This window comes from Saccopteryx bilineata, chromosome 5 (genome assembly GCF_036850765.1).
Source record: "Saccopteryx bilineata isolate mSacBil1 chromosome 5, mSacBil1_pri_phased_curated, whole genome shotgun sequence".
NCBI lineage: Eukaryota > Metazoa > Chordata > Mammalia > Chiroptera > Emballonuridae > Saccopteryx > Saccopteryx bilineata.
The window spans coordinates 26,140,867-26,164,056 of NC_089494.1; the positions used below are offsets into that span (position 1 = coordinate 26,140,867).

Genomic DNA, 23,190 nt, shown 5'->3' on the forward strand with positions numbered 1-23,190 from the left:
GAACCGGGGTCCTCCGCATCCCAGTCGGACGCTCTATCCACTGCGCCACTGCCTGGTCAGGCTTTGCTCATCATTTAATCCCTGAAGCCTAATATAATTTTTGTATTGTGTACAAGCACACAGTAGGAGTTTGGGAAATATCTGCTAAAAAAAGAATGAATAAGTGAATGAATGTACTCAGCCTCGGCCCTGGACTTGAAGGTTCTCCTTTTCTCCATCACACCATACATTGCTCTGTTTGGATTATGAGTTTATTTGAGGGTATGGCAGGGAATAAATGAACCCATAAGTAAATACAGACATACTTTTACCTATAGGGAGTTTAAGCTTCTTCCGAAGGGAAATTCTACGGGACCGTGACCGGGCGCGCCGGTCCGAGGTGGTCCCTGAATGCGCGGTGGTGCATTCCGAAGTGTCCTGCTCAGACTGGCTGCTGGTGTCACTTGCTGCGCTCTGGGATTTGAACATCTTGCGCCAAAAATCTTTGCGCCCCAGGTTGCCCCCCTGCATTTGCTCATCACTGAAAGCAAGAAGAGGCAAGAGTTAAATATCTAACACACTTAGGAAGTTCTCTTACATTTCTTTCAACCAAATGCCAATGGCACTTAGGCAACTTGTGCAGGATTTATCAATGGAAGACTGCGATTCGGAAAGCGTGGGAAAGTGCAAGGAGAAAGAACAAGTTTGACTCTCTGAGCTCTTCTTGAAAACAATCATTCCTCAGCTATCAAATGGAACTAATATTTTTCAACCTTAATAAAAAAACCTAAATATTATTGCAGGTACTCATCTGCAACTGGGGTCATAATAGCAGAAGCACGTACAATGTTCTGTTTCTACTGCATTTTGAAGTTCCCCAAGGTGTGTGCCGTGCTGCGCCTTACTTCCCACCCCTACTCCAGCGGAGTATAATCGTTGACATTAAAAAAGCTCACAAAAAATACTTGAATAAGTGAAATGCAATCACCACACCCAGAGGATGCTTCATCCCACAATTGTTCACAAATCTATTTTCATAGTGCCTAATTATTTAGCTTTCTTTAGTCAAAGAAACTTAACTAAGGTTTAAAAGTCAAAATATTAGTCCAACACAGTCAGACAAATGGGAGCATCTCCAAAGAGATTTATGAGTAGGGCATTCTACAAAAGAAAAAACAAACAAACAAACAAAACAAGTGACAATAGTATGCAGACTTTAATCTCACTAGGAATGAAAAAAAAGATAGTTGAAATGAGGTCCCTATTTTCATTCATCAGCAGTGGTTACTATCAGACTGCCAGCAATGAGATAGCATGATTAAACCTTCTGGAAGGTAATGTGGTTATCCAAAGCCTATATCTACACCCATGACAAAAAGGTTTCACTTCCAAGGAAATGATGGAACAAAATGCTAACATACAAGAAGGTCAAATGTTTCCTGAGGTATCATTGATCAACACTGAAAAATTGTAAACAATCTAAATATTTGACTCTAAGGATACACTTAGATAAATTACGGAACTTCCATATAATGGCATGCTCTGTAGCCATTAAAATTCTATTTTGGAAGACTACTGACATAGGAAATGTTGATGGTATATTGTAAAGTTAAAAGGCAGTGATCAAATGAATTAAACAGGACACCAAATTGATAAAAAAAAAAGATGCATATGTAAGCATGTGTGTTTATGTGTATATATGCTAAAAAATTATACCCAACAAAACATACCAAAAGTTTACAATAATTATCTCCAGTTGATGTCATTCTGGTTTTAAAACTATTTTTCTCTATGCTTTTCTGTGTTTTCTACATTCATCAATTTGAGCAACATATATTAGTTTAGTAATTTGGAAAGAAAATATATATTATAGAAAATACTCTAGGAACATGATAAAATTTGTTTATGGGATTCTAGGCTTACAAGATTTGAATCAGGAATCTAGCCAAAATTTGACTGTACTGTATAAAGCAATCACTTTCTAGAAATACTTATATGGGGATCCAGATTTTGTCTCTCAAAATCTTATCAGAGAACTAAATACCTTTTATTCTTATTTTAAACCAGGGTATTCTGTTTATCAAATAGGGTGTGAATTTAAATCAGTGTTTTTGAACTTGACTACTCAGTTATTTTCATAAGATGATCACTGTGCGTGAAGCATTTCTTACAAGTCGGGAATATCAGACACAATAATGAGTATGCTACTATATGGTCTGAGTGGGAAAACATTCAAAGAGGCTGTAATTTATCAGCTTTCTCAGGAAAATGCTTCATCAGCTTTATTCAATGTGTGTATCAATAATGAATTTCAGAGAAACAAGCACATAAAGCTGCTTTTAATATTAGCTAATGCGACTTTTATTTAAGTAGGGAGAAGGATAAGAGAAGGGTAAGAAGGGGAGGAGGGATGGGGAAGAGAGACAAAAAGAAAAGGAGGAGCCAGGTTCATCCCCCTACCTGTCTCCAATGCTAAACAGAAGGCATTTGGCCTGCTTATCTCCTGGACCCACTCAGATCAGGGAAAAGTTACATTTGACATTCTATGACATCCCTTCAAGTGGAAATTTTTATGTAGAGGCAAATGAAAGCATATATTTTTATTCAAGGAAAAAGAACCGACAGGTGCTAAATACTGAGAAATCAGGTGGTTTGTACAGAATATTGAAGAAAGAGAATATTTTGCAGTCTAGAAAACCAAATTACCCATGAAGTTTAATGGCTTTATCTTTTTAAATCCAATTTACTATTAGGTCATCCTTACCAGATTTGTTCAATAGCTACTAGTGTTATTTTGGGGAAAAGTCCTGGTATTTAGGACAGAGTCTGTGTGTAAGGACTTTTAACTAGTCTTATGATTATTCAGATAGAACTATGCCTTTCACATTAATTATTTTTTTCTTAGTGTTTATGTTTGGATTTTTACCAAGTCCTTGAAAACTTCCTAAAAGGAAAAAGTGAAACCGAAAATTTAAAAAGGTTATAAAAAATAATGCCTGACCAGGCAGTGGCGCAGTAGATAGAGCATTGGACTGGGATCCAGAGGACTCAGGTTTGAGACCCCGAGGTCGCCAGCTTGAGCATGGGCTCATCTGGTTTGAGCAAAGCTCACCAGCTTGGACCCAAGGTCGCTACTCAAGCAAGGGGTTACTTGGTCTGCTGAAGGCCCATGGTCAAGGCACATATGAGAATGCAATCAATGAACAACTAAGGCGTCACAACAAAAAACTGATTAATTGATGCTTCTCATCTCTCTCCGTTCCTGTTTGTGCCTATCTATCCCTCTCTCTGACTCTCTCTGTCTCTGTAAAAAAAAAAAACAACAACAACAACAAAAGCAAAGTAGCCTCCCAATGAAACATTGATTGTAATTCATTCATTCATTCACTATATAGTAAGTGTTTACCATGGGCCAAGCCCCGTCTGGGCATTAGGGCTATAATCATAAGCAAATATGTACATGGTCTCTGGACCTATAGAGTTGATTTACCTTCTTCACATTTTTCTCTACTCATTTAGGGGCAGTCTCTAAAGTTTTTGAAGGGCTACATGAACCATAAGGGCATTTAGTTCTTCAAAGATTTTGTTTGCTTGTTGTGGATTATTACCAAGGTCCTTTTTGATGACTGTAATAGCCTTGACTATGGAAAGAAGATTCCATAAAGGCTACAACACCTGCAGAATTTCTGGAAAACTAATCGTTTCTTACTAAATCAAGGTTCTGGGGAGTAAAATGATGTGCCTAAAATGATGTCAATTTTTTTTTTGATGTCAATATTTTAAATATTGATCATGCCACTTATGTAAGTAGTCCTCAAAAGAAGAATGAATGTAAATGAGCCTAGGCTGTTTATATGGTATCTACAGTTATCCTCACCTTTTCTGAGGGATACTTATTTCAAGATGCTTTGGATTTTGCCATTATGTAAACTGGAGATAAGCTGATACCAGAGGCTTCCTGTAGGCACTGGGTTGGTTATTTGTGATCTGAACCCACACAGATTGGTGGCTTTAGGAATGAAAAGTAAAGGGTAGAAGCAAGGCAAAGCTCAAAAGAACGAAAAACAATCAGCGGTTTGGAAAATAAAATTTCTTCCTCTGCAAAGTGTTCATTTCACTGCAATGGACACAAAACCAATCTTACTTACTGCTCTGGAGTCTGTGAGGGTCGACCAGACATGAAGCTGCGACATTCCTCCGGTGCCGAGGACACTGGGCCTTTCTCCACAACACTTCCGGCTTCTGATCTAATTAAATCATGCATTCCACCAATCACGACAGAGCAGGACACCACTGCTTCATATTTCATATACTGCTTAGCACTCTGCTATAGACAACCAAGATGGCTTGCAAACCCCATGTCACCACAATCTATGTTGGCATGGAATTAACACCCTACCCTTTGACTCATGACGTAACTAATCTTATTGCCTAAGAATACCATCATTATTGCTAAAGAATTATAAACTGCAAGCAGGATTTTAAGCTAAAGAGTTTCCTTTAATCTTTGTAAATGGCATTTCTTATACAATAGGTGTACAATAAATTTATGTTTATTAGAAATAAAAACAAACAGGGCACTGCTCAGCATCTGTCTTTTGCCATGGTAAATATATTACTTACTGAACAGGATGATATGACATCAGTAATTACTTTTCCTTTCTGAACAAAAAATTTAATTTATCTATAGAAGAAATAAAAATACAGATAAAATTTTATCATATTATTAAGAGCTATGAAGTGAAATTCAAGTGCATGAAAGTTTCGGATCAACTGAGATCTGATTCATACAAAGACAGGACCTATTTGATGGTAAACTCACTCCTTTTCTGAGCTGCAGCTAGACCACCACCAGCAAAGCCATCTATGCAAGATAGTTCCACCATCCCTTCACTGGACTGGCACATTGTTCAGGGCACCACATGGACAGTGCAATAGATGCTTATATTCTTCCAACACAAGCAAAGACTAATATTCAGAGAGCTCAAGCTTCCAACCTTTTACTGCCTGCAGGCTTAGATTCTGGCTCGTTCTCCTCCACCTTTTTCCCTGGTGCTAACTTCTCGGCACTGTCAAGCAAAGCGCTGAGGGCTACTCTCCTGAAGACATTCCCATGAGCTTCTTTAATAAACTGGACCAGCTGACGGATGTCACAATACAGCCCCTATTTGGAAGCAAGAAGGAAAGTGTGGGGAAAGATAGTTGTGTGATTGTACAGTTTTCAGAGGGAGAAAGGAGCAAAGGTAATTCTTTAGGCTTAGGGGAGCACTGTAATCATAAAGGAAAGGCAATTTCTTGTGAGGAAACGGATGGTATGCCGTATCTCCATTGTACTTAATGGCTACATTGCCAAGAACTTTGCCTGTTACTCTCGTGTAAAATGAATGGTTACCATGCTTCATATTCAGAAAGTTGGCTGACTGTATCATTAGAAAGACATCAATTTACACTTTTAACCACTGGATTCCCAAGCTTTAATTTTTCTCTCTTAATTGTGACTTCGGAAGAAATGCCTGCAAAAAAATGCAATCAGAATTTTGTTTATACTAGAGATCATTCACTGTTCAGCTTCTCTAAATTTTCTGCATCCTTGTGATAAAATTGCTACATCTTCGAGACACTTCTGACAGAGCCTGATATTCAAGGACGATGCATTATGTTGGAGAGATTTAACACATAACATTATGCTGCAGCCCATCTGAATATGAACTTGACTAACTTAAGATGATGCAGGGCTATTAAAACCAATATGTTGGTGATTCAATATTTTAAAATATATGCAGGACTTTCTGGGGAATGATACTAAGCTTTACACTCAGCATTTTCCCCTCTCTCATCCTTCTTTAAGAAAGCAGTTATTGTATTTTTAGTATTAGAAAAGATTCATGGCAAAGCAGAAGACAGAAGTCTATAAAACACTTAACTTTGATAACTTTGGGTTTCAAAGCCTAAGATCACTGGGACAACTATGGCCATGATCTTTAGAAAAGCAGAAAAAAAAGAGCCGCTAAGAAAACCTGGAGAGAATGTCCTCTTAGCCCTGTGGGCAGCAGGGCCCTGTGCCTTCACTCTGCTCTGTGGCACTCTGTCATGGGAGGGGCAAGGCCCCGAAGAGCAAGGGTTCCCCAGAGTGCCCAGACCGAAGCACTGAAGCAGGAAGTAGTATGTGAAGTAGCAGGTGTGAACTGATGATGGAAACCCAGGGAGCCGCCCCAGGCCCTACGTCTTACCTAAGACTTGCACCACTCTGTGAAGTGGGGACACCTGAGAATGACTGAGATTCAACTTCCCTTCATTCTGGTGAAAGAGGGCTTCAAAGTCCAACTGAAGACAACTTAAAGAAAATTAAGGAATACAGTATTTCTTCTATACATGAGTTTGCACACTAAGATTTATAAGAACTCATATATATATATATATATAATTAACTTGTCAAATTGCTTCTTTCTTTGACTAAATGAAACACATGGATGATGTCCATTTATTCTCAGGCTCTGAAAACCTTGCTGGGATAGCTTTGACAATCAGCCACATTAAATTCCCTTTGGCTTGGGGTTCTATTCTGTTTGTCTCAAGATAAGTGAATGGTTTTAATTGTTCAGAATAGCTTAAAATTATTTCCTTGCTTTATCAGATAGCGTGCATATGTGTCAATGGCTGATTTCTGCATAGTTGTCATAACATCTAACAAATTGATGAGAGAGAGGCTATTACCACAGACTTGAATTCTCTTTCCTTCACATTAGTCAGCCCTAATGTACATTTCAGTATCCCAAACCACAATCTCCTTGGTAGCAATTAGCATTAACCTTTTACAGTCTGGCTCTCCCTACTTGTGGTTTCAGTGGTTTACTTAACTCAGTCACCTACAAAGAGCAGCTACAAGATTACAGCCTTCCATTAAAAACATAACAATTTCAGCAGCACATTTGCATTAATTTTTAAAGTAATTATGGTTTCTAAAGATGCTCGGTGTAGCGTTCTTTAATATTTCATGAGCTCACATGCTGTCGCCCAGCACCTTTTCTCTGATGGGCTCAAAGTACTTTGCAACACCAGCCACCACAGAACCTCTGAGACAGAGAGGGAGAGACGTCCATTTGCAGGCAGGATAATGAGTAACAAGGAGGTAGAAATGTGTTGCTGAGGCTCCATTGTGAGCTGCTGGTAACACCGGAAAAATAGTTAACCTGTATGTGCAGACATTCAGTCTTTGACTTCTCTTTCTCATGGCCACGGCATGAGAACGTCCCTCTGGGCAGGGGAGGAGAACTGCTGTGGGGGAAAGAAGTGAGCTTCTCACCAGATTCTCGGGGCTGTGCAATTCATGTGTGGTCGAAGCGCAGCGCGTGATGAGGGACTTAAACATGGCACTGACAATAATGCCTTCCACGCTTTGGGCTGTGGATTTGTTGTCCACTGTGGCGAAGTTATTTCCGAAACCAGCTTTGTCTGGAATGCAAAGGCACGGATTAAAGGCAGTTTCCACCCATCAGGCAGGCTACGCGGTTTAAAGGGGTAAAGAAGTAGTTGGCACCCAGGAATTAATGAATTCTGTGTTCGGAATACAGAAACAGAGGACTAAAGATACCCCTGGTTTCATAACCTTTCCACGGACTTGGAGACAAACACGTCAAAGTCTCCTTCTGAGTCTACTGTGACATATTCCATCACTTTGAGGACTGCTGTAATTGATAACCTTTAGCAAAAAAGAGAGAATCGACTGTTGACCATAAGAAAGACTTTTTGACCTAGAGTAGTTTTTAAATTGGCAATCACTTAAAAAATTTACTAAAGGGTCCCTCATTGGGGAACACATTTATTTGATTGAGTCTTGTTGACGGCGAGGAGTCCTAGCTCTCATTGGAAATTGTTAGGTCTAACTGAAGTGAAATGAGGTGAGGCCAACCAGGTGAGTGGGGCAGGGGAAGGGAAGTGACCAGGAGGGTCCCGGGAGAGGAATTCACGCAGTCACTGGAAACAAAGGGGAAAAAAAGAGTCCTGCCAAGAGCTGCAAAAGAATTCCAGCAGCTTCTTGCTTCCAGAGACTTTTTGAGTTTAAAGAGAAGGAAAACCTACAACCTTCTCAAGGCAACCTCTTTCTAATTCATTCACATGGGAAATGCCAAGGAAATTAGGCCATCACTCTGTAGCACTTTGCTTGAGGTTTTCGGGTATCTATGGACCTTTTTTACAGGACATGTCAGGTATTCTGGGGCTTGCCAGAAGATTCTCCATGGCTTGTGAGCTATCTGTGGATGGTGGACTGTAGAGGCAGGGCATGTGTAGCTCCAGAACTGATTAGATAGGAACCTGTATCTGGCTGGCTCATTCACTGTGAGCCACTTCCATTTCTCAAGGATCCCAGGAGGAATTCATCACCTTGAAGTAACACAGTTTGTTATTAACCTCTTACTATCTGTGTCAACTGGCCAAAGACTATCTCTAAATTTTACATTAGAAAAAAATGGTTTAGTCTATGCTTATAGTTTCTCTCTCCAATAACTTAAAAAAATAAAGAAAAATAGTTTGCAATCAAAACTTCTCTTGTAGTCTCAACCATAATTCTAACTTATTTTATTGATTTTTCTTTTAGTTTGCAATGTGCTTGGTTTAAAAGCACATTGTGCTTGATAGCATACATTATTCCAGGGGTTCTACAGAGGAGCAATTTTCTTTTTAACACGATAAGCAAACAGTAAAGCCTGAGATATAAATCGAAAACTGCTTCTAAATCCATCAAATATATCTTCATGATAATCAACTACTATTATACATGCATTATATAAATAATAAAAGCCTATACTAAGAAGTTGTTTCTTCCCAAGCTCTAATTAAAATGTATATTTTCCTCGACTCAGGCTTCACACATCACTTTTATTCCAGGACTGCATTTGCATTAAAAGGGCAAGGAAGGTGTTTGGTGTATTATGGACACAGTTGGTGTTCACTAGTCTCCCCTAACCAAGGTCTCTATACTGGAGTTTTCTTAAGCCATAAAGCTAAAATATAAATAAAATATTTTGAGCCTGTTTATAGATTCATTTTGTCTGTTTTTTAAAATCAGTATATATGTTTGTATATATGTGTGTATCACAATTCTGTTACTACTATGTTTATATATTTTTTTTTTCTTGCCTGTTTTATTTTGTGAAAAATAAATCTCTGTGGCTAGCACATAACAGGAATTCATTTCACATGAGTATCTATGAATATATTCCTTTGTTCTTTGATCTTTGTCCTAGTGGTCACACCACAAGACATCATACGAGAGAGGGGAATGGTAGAGGAAGAGTTGAGGGGCTTACGGTGAGGGTGCCAGAGTTTTACCAAATTCCCATTTGCTGAGGTGAGTGGTTTTCAGAAAGGCTCAAGAATATGTCATCAAAGACAATGTACAAGCTTCTCTCATTTATACACTATTCCACACACACACATACATCTCTTCCTCTACATTCTTCCCCACAAGTTTAGTGTGCCTCTGAAATGCTACCTGCTTCACCTCACAGTGATTCCTCCTAGAACTTGGTTCCGCTTTACTTACTGTCAGTGACCGGCTCCATACAAAATCCTAGCAAAGCATGCAAGAAGTCCACTACATTATTGAGGGAGTCCTTGTTCACATAGTCCCTCATGGTTTGTCGGAACTTCATCTTATCTAGCTTGTACAGCTTAGTGAGGCAGTTCTGGGCCTGAAATGAAGGAAGAAAAGTGAAAAAGTCACAGGTACCAGCTTAAGCTGAGGATACCATTAGCCCGAGACAGAAGCCTTTGAAGACAAAGGCTTCTATCCATTTCTGCTGGTGGGCACTGGCCAGCCTTACCAGCCCCTCTTGTCTGCATGAGAAGTGGACAGAGACAGGCTGAGCAGTCCAAGGGCTGCTTTGAGAAGGCCTGCTCTAGAAAAACCCAAAGCTAAAATGTCAGGTGGATTAACGTGGGTTTTGTTTGTTTGTTTTTTGTTTTTTAATTCTTCCTTTACTAGATTCTAGAACATTAGGAAATCAGAAGTTTTATTTCAAGAAGTTTTTTTCTTAAAAAATAAGTGTTACTTGCTATAAAATGAAGGTTGCAAAGCACTTAGATAAAATATGTTCTGCGTGAATAAGTATTTAATTATCATTCCATAAACGATTTGTGAAGCTGTTCATTGCAGTAACAAAGCACTTTAAAATACCAGGTTAGAAGGCACAAACTACAAATTATCCTATTTTCTCTATACAATACACCAAAAAAGGCATAGTGTCAAACCTATTTTATAGAGGTTGTTAAAATATCTGAATGTGTTCAATGAGAAGTTCAAGGAAGAATCAGAACATTATTTTGATTCTGAATGAATATTCTAAACTTCTCCAAGAGATATAAAACTGCTACAGGTGAAATCATCCCTTTCAATAATTTAGGAGTACCAACTAATGATTAGATTATTTTATGAGGCACAGGCTGTAATTGTTTGGCATTTTGATGAATATCATTACAATATTTTTCTGTTTCTTTTTAAAAAAATGTAGAGGACTTCATCTGGTAAAGGTAATAAATAGTCTTAACATTTTAAAAGTTAAGTATCTTCTGAAAATTCAGTGTGTCAGAAATATAGAAATACTTAGCTTCATGATTTACACATTCCCAGGAAAAACTTCCCAAATTTACATTTCTTGAAGAATGGACAACATGTTTACTGAGCATGGATAAGTCCATATAATCTCCATAGTGAATATTAAACTGGGCTCCAAGATAATGGAGGCTGAACTGAAAGGCAAGTAGACAACTGTCTGGACATCCTGATAGGAAACACCCTTGGAGAGGAAAGTATGGCAACCTCAGAAGTAACAAAAGCCTCTCCAGTGGCTTCTGATCCAACTAGCTCTAATTTCTCCAAGTCTAAAAAGACTGGTTCTGGTGTCAGAGCCAGTTTATACTTCCAACTACAAAGCATGGCACATCATACTTTAGTGTTCATTTCATGGAATTGGCTTTCTGTATGATGAGTGATGTGGTTTCAACCTTGAAGGCATTTATTCATACTGTATAGAGTTAAAAAATCCTACACACATGTGCGAAGATGGGGGCAATGCCAGTTCGTTATTGCCTTATTTTTACTTTGATTTAATTTCGGCCTCCAAATCTGTATCTTAGTCAAAGTTTTCAAGTTTCATAATTTAGAAGTTAATTACTATGAAATATAACCCCCAATACATATAATAAATTAATATGTACAACATTACAGAAGAAAAGAAAGAATATGTATAAATGGATAGATAGGCAGATGATGGGTTAAGAAAAAAATACAACATGCTAATACTGTGTGAACATTGCACAACAAAACCTAATACCAAGAAAAAAGCAGGCTGGCATTAGATTTTGACATGATCCTAAAACTCTGCCAAGATATGCCAAATGGTTTCATGGACTCAAATTTGCATCAAACCTTTATTTTTTTTAGGCAAATATTTTCTTAGGATTTCAATTCAAATGTACTTTATACGGCAATGGTCCCAGTTCGGACTTGTTATAGAGATGGGTTGTTGCTCAAGTGCGACGAGAAAAGTAGTACCAGCCGAGGCCAACGAAAATGAGCTGGCATGAGACCACGTTCCATCCCAGAATTATGCTTTGCAAGCCCACGCACAGAGTTTCAAGTTTCACACAGTTCAGAGGGACATAATCTCAAACAGTTAGAAGTCAAGGTTCATTCTCAAACAAAGCAGCCAGAACATGACTGGTTACTATCACAGTCCTGTTTTGTCCCAATAAGGGCCATTTCCCATATCTATATCAGAACAAACAAATTGAGTCCTATACTTGGACTCCTTTCTTTAATATAAAATATGCTTCTATAGTACCCAGGCAGGTGATTAAAAAGTCATTTGTCACAGACTATTAGAAGCTTGTTAAATATAGTCATCAATGTTTTTTCAAACTCCAGTTCACACATTCCAATTATATACCCTTTCTCCAACTGGGAGTTGGCCTGCCCTAGGCAGGAGGCAGAAGTGTTTTTCCAATTAAACTTTTTTGGCCCTGGGTTTTAGATGTCTTGAGATATCTTGTGGGAATACTCCCACCCAAGACAGTATTTATTACCCTTATGAAATGCACAACATTTTTTAGGGAACACTGACCCTCATTGTCAAAGGACTCATTCTTAAATTGAAGGGAAGGACGAGGGAGAGGAAATGGAATCTACTTTAATTCTCTTACATTCTCTCGGAATACCTGGTGTCTCAGACGATCTCCAGAGAGCCCTCGGTGTCCTTCTCCGCAACCATAGGCACATCCCAAAGACTTCACTATTTTGATGAGCATGGTTAGAGCAAGCCTATGGTTGCTGACAGGTGTACTTTCATCCTAGTGCCCATGAACAAGAAAGAAAGAGAAGTCTGTTTACTTAGTCACTAAGGTCCTTTTGCTACTCAGATTTTATTTTATGATTAAACCAAGTTAATTGGTTTTATAGTGAGCACCCACAATTTGGGAGACAGAATTGTCAAGGGCTCAACAAGCAAGCTAATTTTTCTAAAACCTAAAACACGATTGATTGAAAAGAAAGATGTGCCTTGTATATTCTCAAAGGCTAAAGGATATGAACACAGACTTCTTTATTAAAAGATCTGCTTTTGTATCCTTGACAGATTATCAGAAAAACAGCTAGAGAGAGACAATGGGGACTCCCAGGGACGAAGCCAAATAGATTTTCCCAGAAGCTACCCTCATTGGAAGGCTGCTGATAGTACCACCAAGCAAGAATTATTGGCACTAAATTTCTGGCACTGATCAAAGTCTGGAACTTAGATATCAAATGGCCATTTCTTTCATTTTAAAATATTTTTTTGAAAATTTTATGCTTTCATTACATTGTAATACTCATATACAAAGAAAGTGAGAATATAAAGAAATATGTGAACATTAAGTTTGAATTTTCTTTTGAAGCTAAGTAGGAAGCATTCCTGCATGGATGATGAGAACTATCATCCTTTCTTTTGCCCCATTTAATCCTTGTTGTTAATGGAAAGCATATCTTCCAGAAAGAAAAATTTCCTTGAATGATTCCCAGAGAAGCATAAGGAAGCTGTAGCTAAAGAACAACGGAGATCCCAGCGTGGGTGTGCCATTACTTCAGAAGGTTTCAATCTTCCTCAGTCCTTCTAGCTACATCCTGCTGTTGTTAGCATATACACCATGGACTCCAGATTCCATGTCCTGTTCCTTAATTGCATATCACATTAGATAAATCAACTCATCTCTATGTGCTCTGGTTTTCTTTCTTTCTTTTTTTTTTTTTTTTTTGCAATTTTCTGAAGCTGGAAACAGGGAGAGACAGTCAGACAGACTCCCGCATGAGCCCGACCGGGATCCACCCGGCACGCCCACCAGGGGCGATGCTCTGCTCACCAGGGGGCGATGTTCTGCCCATCCTGGGTGTCGCCATGTTGCCACCAGAGCCACTCTAGCGCCTGGGGCGGAGGCCACAGAGCCATCCCCAGCGCCCGGGCCATCTTTGCTCCAATGGAGCCTTGGCTGCGGGAGGGGAAGAGAGAGACAGAGAGGAAGGCGCGGCGGAGGGGTGGAGAAGCAAATGGGCACTTCTCCTGTGTGCCCTGGCCAGGAATCGAACCCGGGTCCTCCGCACGCTAGGCCGATGCTCTACCGCTGAGCCAACTGGCCAGGGCTTGGTTTTCTGACCTATGAATTGAGGATCCTAATAGCTTCTCTTCCTACTTCACTAATTAATGGTGTAGAACAAATTAAATAATAGACAAAAAATGCCCTGTAAATTGTGAAGGGCTCTTTTATAATCATATAATCAGGTTAAACTTTGGGGCCACACACACACTCAGATGTGGGTAGGATATGAAAAGAATAGGAGGTTATTTAGGTAGGCACCATGTGCCATAATGTGGTAGACTCCTTCCTCCCCTATTGTTTTGTAGTTCGTCTTACTTTTCTAATCTACGGGCTCATGTAGGAGCTATGGTGCTGAAGCCCAGAGATGCTCTTTTTAGGAAAACTACAGCATTCATTTTCTGAGCTGCTGGAAGGGTTGATGACTAACAGCTCTGAGTTGAGTTTCTCTCTAGGCACTGCCCTTAACTAAAGAGAGAGCTGCTCACCCAAGGTTATATTCTTCTCCTGGAAGCAGTCTGCTTTCAGTGGATGGTCAAGGGAATTAAGAGGGTGAGGAGTATAAAGGTAGGATGCCTTACTTCACTTGGGGACTACTTTAAGGAGTTATCCTAGCTCCAAAGCTTCCTGAGGCCTCTATTAAACTATACTGCAGTTTGGCTTTTCTCTCTATCCCATCCTACTTTTTTTTTTTTTTTTTGTATTTTTCCGAAGCTGGAAATGGGGAGAGACAGTCAGACAGACTCCCGCATGCACCCGACCGGGATCCACCCTGCACGCCCACCAGGGGCGACGCTCTGCCCCTCCGGGGTGTCGCTCTGCCGCGACCAGAGCCACTCTAGTGCCTGGGGCAGAGGCCAAGGAGCCATCCCCAGCGCCCGGGCCATCCTTGCTCCAATGGAGCCTTGGCTGTGGGAGGGGAAGAGAGAGACAGATAGGAAGGAGGGGGGGTAGAGAAGCAAATGGGCGCTTCTCCTATGTGCCCTGGCCGGGAATCGAACTCGGGTTCCCCGCACGCCAGGCCGACGCTCTACCGCTGAGCCAACCGGCCAGGGCCCCTACTTTTTTTTTTTGAACAACTTACAGGTAGTGATCCTGAGAAGACACCTCAGGAAATCTCCTGCATGCATATCTCCATGTCTGCATCTGTTTACGAGCACTCCATAGCTCAGGTGGTTGCAAATGGAAGACTCAAACTCCTCAATAGACATCAATATCTGTCAATTCATTCATTCATGCTTATATTTATATATACCAATTCAGGAATGTTTCAAGTTGGATTGAAATCTTAGCTCCACAACCTTGGGGAAGCTACATAACCACCTCTGTGCCCTTACAAAATGGGAATGATAATAACATCTGTCTCATAGAGTTGTGAGAATTAAATGAATAAAAATATGTAAGGTACATAATGATAATAAAACAAATGTTAATTATTATTTCGAGATGTTGGGCACTGCTATCCTTTGGGGCAAGTCTGTGTAAATTAGAAAAAGCACTCCTCTGGGTGGATGACTCAGGGAGAGGCAAGCCCTCTTAGTGGATGCAGCTTTGGGTGAATAGTTCAGTGAGCAAAGCTTGGACTAGATTTCAGTTCTTAATTACCCACCTCCTTGGCCAAGAAAGAGCCTCTATGTAGTACACATACTGCACAGCCAGAGGCCACAGTGCCTCAGAAAGGGTCATCTTGGGTAAGATTGGTTAACATATATTTCAAAATTACTATATGATTCTTTAAAATAAAGCCATAGCTCTAAAAGCTTCTTGAAAATATCTATTTGGGTTTATATTTTTATAGGCTTCATATGTCCTTAGGATTTAGGTTTCTCTCACAGGCGACCTTCAGAAAGATATATCAAGCAATAGGCAAAGATCAGGACAGATATTAAATAACATTTCAAGCTCTCAATACCTGTTAGTGACAATCATAAAAATATAAATTATATCTTCCTTACTGATTAATCAGTTCTTCATGCTTCTGGTATTTACCAGGTTGCAAAATTAGATAAACCCTCTGATTTCACTGAAAATAACAATGGGTTTGGGAAAGAACAAACCTGTGTGAATCACAAACACAATGCACTTGACCTACAGTCAGATTTTAATTTAAAAATTCTTTATACTACAAAGAATACTATTTTGCAGAACTAACTACAAAACACATACGTTGGTGGCTGTTTTTGAGGCCACACAATAGACTTTAAAATTCTAATACTAGTCAAAAGTGATAACTTTGGTCACAATAATACATATCATCAAGTATCTAGTATAATATCTAGATTTTACATAACCAAGAGACTTGCAAGTCTTCAATAAGAAATTAGATAAAGCCTGACCAGGCGGTGGGCAGTGGATAGAGCGTCGGACTGGGATGCGGAAGACCCAGGTTCAAGACCCCGAGGTCGCCAGCTTGAGTGCGGGCTCATCTGGTTTGAGCAAGGCTCACCAGCTTGGACCCAAGGTCACTGGCTTGAGCAAAGGGTTACTCGGTCTGCTGAAGGCCCGCGGTCAAGGCACATATGAGAAAGCAATCAATGAACAACTAAGGTGTTGCAACAAAAAACTAATGGTTGATGCTTCTCATCTCTTTCCATTTCTGCCTGTCTGTCTGTCCCTGTCTATCCCTCTCTCTCTCTCTCTCTCTGTCCCTGTAAAAAACAACAAAAAAAGGAAATTAGATAAAAATACTAACTAGGTAAAAATCAGAACTAAAAACAAAAACACAATGCTAATAATGAACCTGAGAGATTCTTAGGATATACAGCAAAGCCCTCATCAAGTTAGTTGGAATGTTTACATTTTACTGATAAAAGCTTATCAAAATTTCTCAAGTCTCTTTTATTTTTTCTTTCTTTTTTCCCCTTGACTATTGTAATGAATATACTACCATCTATTACCTCTTTTAGTGACCAGTCTAGATTGATAGGTAAAAAATGGAACTTTAGTAAGAATCTCACTGTTTTTTGTGTTTATAAATTTGGTCCTTACAGATTGTAGTTGGTTGCTAATTCTTACATAACTGCTTACTGAATGACCCTTTAGATCTTAGGGTCTAAGATAAAATCCTTTGTGATCTGTATCATTTAGATAACTTTCATCTAAAGTTAAATCTGCCTGACCTGTGGTGGCGCAGTGGATAAAGCCTCGACTTGAATGCTGAAGTCACCAGTTTGAAACCCTGGGCTTGCCTGGTCAAGGCACATATGGGAGTTGATGCTTCCAGCTCCTCCCCCCCTTCTCTCTCTGTCTCTCCCTCTCCTATCTAAAAAAAAATGAATAAATAAAGTTAAATCTGAGGACCCTTGGATTGTCATCAGTGATATATGAGGAGGTAAGAAGTTGGGAACCTTAACTACCAGAAGATACTATTAGAACTGGAAAACAACATATGTATGATTATACTAGGAGAAGAAAATCCTGAAGAAAAGGTTCAGGAACTCAAAAATATTGGGATAGGAATATTTAGATCAGAGTCCAATAATATTGAGAGGACAGGAGTAAACAATGAGATGAAGAAACACAGGTGATAAATGCACAGGAATCCTGCATCCAGGTTTGGGACTGGAAGGAGATGGAGAAAAAGATTATAAAAGAGGAAGGAGCATTATAATACCTATTCATATGTAAAAACCCAATAACCTTTAAGAAAAAAATGGACAATTTATAGAGTAGATAATATGCAGATGGTAGAAATCTGAACAGTGTAATCTTATACTTGTAAACACTTGACCTAATATGTCACCTGTTAGAGTTTCAGATCTCCTGTTGATTTAAATTTATTAACAGCATTTTCCACTAAACTGCAAATTGAAATCAGTATAAATCATGTGAATTTAAGCTGTGGTAATTCTTCTTTACAACACAAATTAAAGGAGAAAACTAATTCTTGATGTTAAGTACAAAGATCATAAACGAGGTATTGCAAAGCAATGGGAATTAAATTCTGGAACGGTCAGTAATAAAAAAGCCAAAGTCATTGGAATGTGACAACTGAGACTTAAGATAGCAAGGCTAGTCTTCCAAACTTAACACCAATAAATCAACCAACCAATCAAACAAGTTTTCCCTTTCTTTCTCCTCAACCCTGATTGAAGTTGGCTGCCCAAAAGTGCATTCATTACATAAAGAGAATGACTTTATCTTGAGGAAAAATAATACTACATTTTATTATTGGAATGTTTATGTCTTAACGCAATTTTGTATGTCAGAGTTCTAATCCCAATGTAACAAGACATAGAGATGTGGCTTTGGGGAGGTAATTAGGTTTAGATAAAGTTATAAGAGTGCGGCCCTGGTCCAATGAGATTAGGGTCCTAATAAGAAGAAACCAGAGCTTGCTCTCTCTCTTTCTGTGTATGCAGAAAAAAGAGAACATGTGAGTACACAGGAAGATGGCAGCAACCTACAAATCAAGAGAAGAAGCCTCAGAATGAAACTTTGCTTGTACCTTAATCTAGGACTTCTCAGACTACAGAACTGTGAGAAATAAATTTCTATTGTTTAAGCCACCCAATCAATACTATTTTTATGGCAGCCTGAGAAGATTAAAACACTGCTCAATTAAGTCAGACCCTGAAAGTTCTGAGAAAGAGGCTATCCTTGGAGGCACACTGAGAATTATGACAATGTAGTATATGTGACATGTTCTCCTACAGAAAAAACATGACCAAGGAATTAGGCCTAACATTGCTTGTATGGCAATAGTTACTGAATTTAGAATACACTTTCATCTCTTTTCACTAATGCCTGCTGAAGAGATTTCTAGACTCACCAGTTTCTTGTTCTAGTGACTAGTTCTTGTTCTGAGTCAACAAATTGCTGAGAAACACACATTGGAAATAAATTAGCGGCAATATTCATGAGGACAGAGAAAGTAGTTCAGCCATACCTTTTCTTGGTTCTTATCATTCTTCTCATAAGGGCCACCTCCACCTCCTCCACCTCCTCCTCCATCACCTCCTCCACCTCCTCCATCTCCACCTCCTCCTTCTTCTCCTCCACCATCTCCAGTTCCACTAACTGAAGGGCCCCCGAATCCACAGGAACTTCCAGATACTCCTTTGAACTGGAAAGTTCCCTCACTTGGTCTTTTTTCCACAGTCTCATTTTCCTTGTTTTCACTCTTCTTTCTGTTTTTTTCTACACAGGGCACCACACCAAGTTGAAGCAAGCATTCAACAATGTTGAGTGCCACGTCACAGATACGAGAACTGATGTCATGGTTAAGGACAAGATAAACAGCCTTCAGAACCACCTGGGGAAGACAAAAATAAACAGAGGGTAATGAAATTCCTTATATTATCTCTTCCTACATAGATTCTATTATTCTTATTTAATCAATTTCCTTTAAGATGTTCTATGCACTTGAGTATAACTAATTCAGGTAATTTCTAGATGTTCCTACTTAAGTTGATTTGGAGCCTTGTGTAAAAACCACCCAAATAATTAAAAATGTATATGTGTATTATCTCACTTAAGTATTCCCAGACTTTCAGTGATATAGACAGTTAATGGGGATAGTGAAGCATAATAAATTAATGGGAGAGGAATTATTTGCCCACATGAAAACTATTTCAATTGCTTTTTAAATCAAAGTATTTGAATTCTCTGCCTTTCACTCCCCACCAATAAAAGATAAAGAAAAATGACTTCCTTATGTACACATAAAGAAAATTTTGCACATCACAATGGTGTCATTATTTACACTTCAATTTTAAATACAAAGTATTTGCATTTTTAAATTATGTCCTTTTTTTAATTTTAGTATTTTAAATTATTTGCTGAGCCAGGTTCCTTAATGTGGGAACAAAAAATTCTGTGAAATAAAATTGTAAACTATTACAACCCTTTCATTTGCTAATAACTATAATCAAGACAGGCATCCTTGAGAATGCAAGTTTAAATCTTTCATTGCACCTCTGTTCATTTCCCCTGTTACGCGAGAGGTTTATAGTCATGCTGCTTTTTACCAAAAACAAACAAACAAAAAAAGAACCTGAGAATTTTTTTACTCTCATTCTAGAAAAAAAGGGACTTAACTAACACACTCAAATTTATGTATATTTATATATGTGTATTCAGGATTCACTAATGTCTTTGAACTAAAAATATACTGAGATCAGATCAGATCAAATCTTTCTGGGATAATACCTGCAGAAAGGGAAAGAAATCTCTAAGAGGGTTAACATACTGTAAATTTTTTTATATGGATGGCTTTTTTATTTCAAGGTCCAACATTTCTATGAATCCACATGCCCACTTTACACAGCCTAGTAAAAATTGAACCATAGAGTCAATATCTTTCATGCTCCAGTAAGAAAAATTCTTGCTCCTTACAGAAAGGTCAAGCATGCCATTTTTATGAACAAAGTTATTGGTCCCATCAATATGTTCTGTGTCCTCCAAGTAGCTGTAGTTTATGCAGGAGTCTGTGAGGCTTCGAGGCAGGTTCGCACATGCCAGGGGTTCATGTGGCATCTCTGGGATAGGCACCTGGTTGCAGAGCTTCCGCATATGCTCATTGAAAAAGTCTGCGTAGCCTACATTGAATGACGCCAATGTGGTATTGAACGTTGCAACTGTGATAGTGGAAATCTGGGATCTCACTAATAAAAGGAAAGCAATGTTTTAGTTTTCTCCATATTAATCTGGAACTGTACATTAGACACTTATATTATTATTTAAAATATGACGACAATCATGACGGTAGCTTTTACAGATATTTGACTTACAGTCACAGAACTATTTACAACTCCTATAGAACTGCTGCAGGGGTTAAGGTCGTGTAATGAATATCTGATAAATTATGAAGGTTAAGGAAAAATGTGAATTCTAGCTGGTTTCTTTAAGACCCTGGCTAGAATTTAACTTTTGTGTATTAAGTGGATTTTACCCACTGTTAGATGACAGACTTTATTAATAGAGTTAAACTAGTCTAGTTGAAGTTTTCCACTGCAAGTTTGTGGCTGTTGAAATATTTGGTCTTACCTATGTAGTATACTAAGCTATGACAGACAAGGATTTCTTTTTTCTCCTTTTCTTTAGAGTAATGGGACATAAATCTGTTATGGTCACTAATAGGTATCATCAACTTCTTAAATAGAATCTTAGGGAAATAAGGGATTAATTTATACTCATAGGTTAAGAACATAATAACCTTATATTCTTAAAAACCTGTCTCGGATTTCACCCAGAGGCACCTTTGTTCAGAAAAAGAACATAATGCATTTATCTGAAGTACAAGCTGTCTGAAATAGGAATTAGTGACTTTCCTTCCGCTGAAAGTAGACAAACCCTTCAGAGAGACATCCTAGAGGGGAATGGAGCTATTCCCCACATTTTGTCTAGTGTAGTGGGTCTATGATCTTTGAAAACAAAGATGAATGGCTTGCCCTTGCTTTTCTCTGAGACATACGGTATTCGTAGCGGGCTGCTCAATAGCTCTTGCTGCTAAGGAAATGCGAAGAAAGGCTCACAAGTAAATTACTAAGCAACAGGATACATGAATGCACGTTTTCAGAAAGCACAAGGAGCCAGATTACAATGAAAATGAAACATGGAGGAAAAACAGGAAACAAGAAAAGGAACCTGAAGTCCCGCCGGCAGGCGCTGCCTCCGACCCACCTTCCTTGACGGTGTTTTCTCCGTGGCTGTTGGAGTGGTCGGGCAGGTCGCTCATGAGGGTGTGATGAGAGTGTGAGTGCCTGGCACTCAAGCTCTCCATCTCCGTGGCCGCATCCGAACTGCCCCGCCGGGTGAATTTCCCTGAGGTGGACAAGAGTGCCGCAAGAAGGTTTTAACTCCTGCAAGATGCTCTGCTGAGATTCTGTCTTTTGAAAGGATGGCAGTGAGAGGGAGGGGGTACCAGGAAGCATGTGAGGCACAGAGGGCATGACTAGAACTGGCCTTGGGAACACACAAGGTCAAGGTGATGGATGAAGTTGCCTGTGAGAAGGTCAGCCCCAATCTAAGCCAACTGTCAGAAACCATCTGGTGGGCCCCGGCTAGCTGACAGCTCTTCATCTGAAGCTGGCCTTCTTTCTATGCCGTCCAGAAAGGAAAAAAATAATGTTTCTTTCTTTTCTTTCCTCTTTCCTTTTTAGCATTCAAATTAAATTAAAGTCTGTCTTTGGATTCACAATGAAAGCTAATGCCTATGACCCTCTAAGGCTATGTTTCCACATTTAGAGTATTTAAGAAATAGGGCCATCACCTGTCTAATTATACAAGATTTAATTAATTCGATTATCTGCATTTCTTTAGCTGTCAAGACACAGCACTATTTTATACTGTGAAGCTCAAATTGGGCTCAAATAAAATTTGGGCCCAAATTTCTTGACTAAAGTAGTCAAAGAAGATGCAGTTTTGCCCGGGAGCCCCATGGCCAGATTGCTAAACAGGCCACTAAGCTCTGCCCAATTTTGGAAGGTCCTTGCGGTCACCTAAAATGGTGGTCTGCCAGCCTCCTTTCTCAATGCCTCGCCTGTCTTCTCCAAGCCCAGAGAAGCTTCCGAAAGAGAAGGTGCTGCGGGTGGGGGACACGTCGAGGTGGTCCTCGTGCAGCAGGAAGGGCACCCCCATTCGCCACGGCCTCCGCTTCCCCGTGTGGTGCAGTGGGATGGAGCCTTTCCTCTCCCGGTCCTCTTTGCGGCTCTTGAACTAGGAGGGTGACAGGTGAAAGGTTAGGCACAGGGCAAAGGCGAGGTTCCAGTGTGCTTCCCAAGAGGTTCCAGGACCCACAGTAAAATACAGGAAATGTTCCAGGAAGAGGGGATCCAGAAGGTCAAGGAATATTATACAATAAAGATGGATCAATTTCTACAATGTGCTTCAAGAGTGGAAGAAAGGAAGGCAAAGGTAACATGTTGTCTAGGTCTTTTTGCTGGGTTGGGTTAGACGAGTGCTTCTCAAAGTGGGGTACCTGGACCAGCCACATCAAGGTCATCTGGGAAATTATTAGATACGCAAATTCTCAGGTTCAACCCAGACAAACTGGGTCAGAAACTCAGCAGGTGAGGCTCAGCAAGGTGTGTTTTCATAAACCTTGTAGGTGATTCTGATGCATGGTAAAATTTGAGAACCACTGGGTGAGCATAGGATCCCCAGTCACCACATGGACCAGGAAGAATTTTCTGTTCCTTTTTTTTGGTATTTTTATGAATTGAGAAGCCCAGGGACAGAGATAGACTCCTGCATGCACCCAACCGGGATCCACCCGGCATGCCCACTAGAGGGCAATGCTCTTCCCATCTGGGGTGTTGCTCCATTGCAATCAGAGCCATTCTAGCACCTGAGGTGTGGGCCATGGAGCCATCTTCAGCACCCAGGCCAACTTTGCTCCAATGGAGCCTTAGCTGTGGGAGGGGAAGAGAGAGAGAGAGAAAGGAGAGGGGGAGGGGTGGAGAAGCAGATGGGTACTTCTCCTGTGTGCCCTGGCTGGGAATTGAACCCAGGACTTCCACATGCCCGGCCAATGCTCTACCACTGAGCCAACCAGAGAGGGCCTTCTGTTCCATTTTTAAGATCCAGATCAATTGTTTCAGCCAGACAATTTGAAACGTGTGCTTCTGTTCATAAGGAGAGTCAAAG

General features: G+C 39.7%; 1 protein-coding gene across 5 annotated transcripts in view; it reads right to left on the reverse strand.

Annotated features, from left to right (window-relative positions):
- UNC80 (unc-80 homolog, NALCN channel complex subunit) overlaps positions 1–23,190 on the reverse strand; it is a 213,369-nt gene that overhangs the window by 147,705 nt on the left and 42,474 nt on the right. For 2 of the 5 annotated variants that reach the window (XM_066278792.1, XM_066278791.1), the window contains exons 10-19: positions 22,044–22,260; positions 21,226–21,366; positions 19,939–20,207; positions 18,491–18,856; positions 12,181–12,327; positions 9,524–9,671; positions 7,283–7,431; positions 4,977–5,143; positions 4,128–4,226; positions 312–520 (exon numbers count right to left, since the gene is read on the reverse strand). In XM_066278792.1, coding sequence (XP_066134889.1) covers positions 312–520; positions 4,128–4,226; positions 4,977–5,143; positions 7,283–7,431; positions 9,524–9,671; positions 12,181–12,327; positions 18,491–18,856; positions 19,939–20,207; positions 21,226–21,366; positions 22,044–22,260 — 1,912 coding nt within the window. Of the gene's footprint in view, positions 1–305; positions 521–4,127; positions 4,227–4,976; positions 5,144–7,282; positions 7,432–9,523; positions 9,672–12,180; positions 12,328–18,490; positions 18,857–19,938; positions 20,208–21,189; positions 21,367–22,043; positions 22,261–23,190 lie in introns of all 5 variants that reach the window. The other 3 variants (XM_066278794.1, XM_066278793.1, XM_066278790.1) reach the window with 3 other exon arrangements.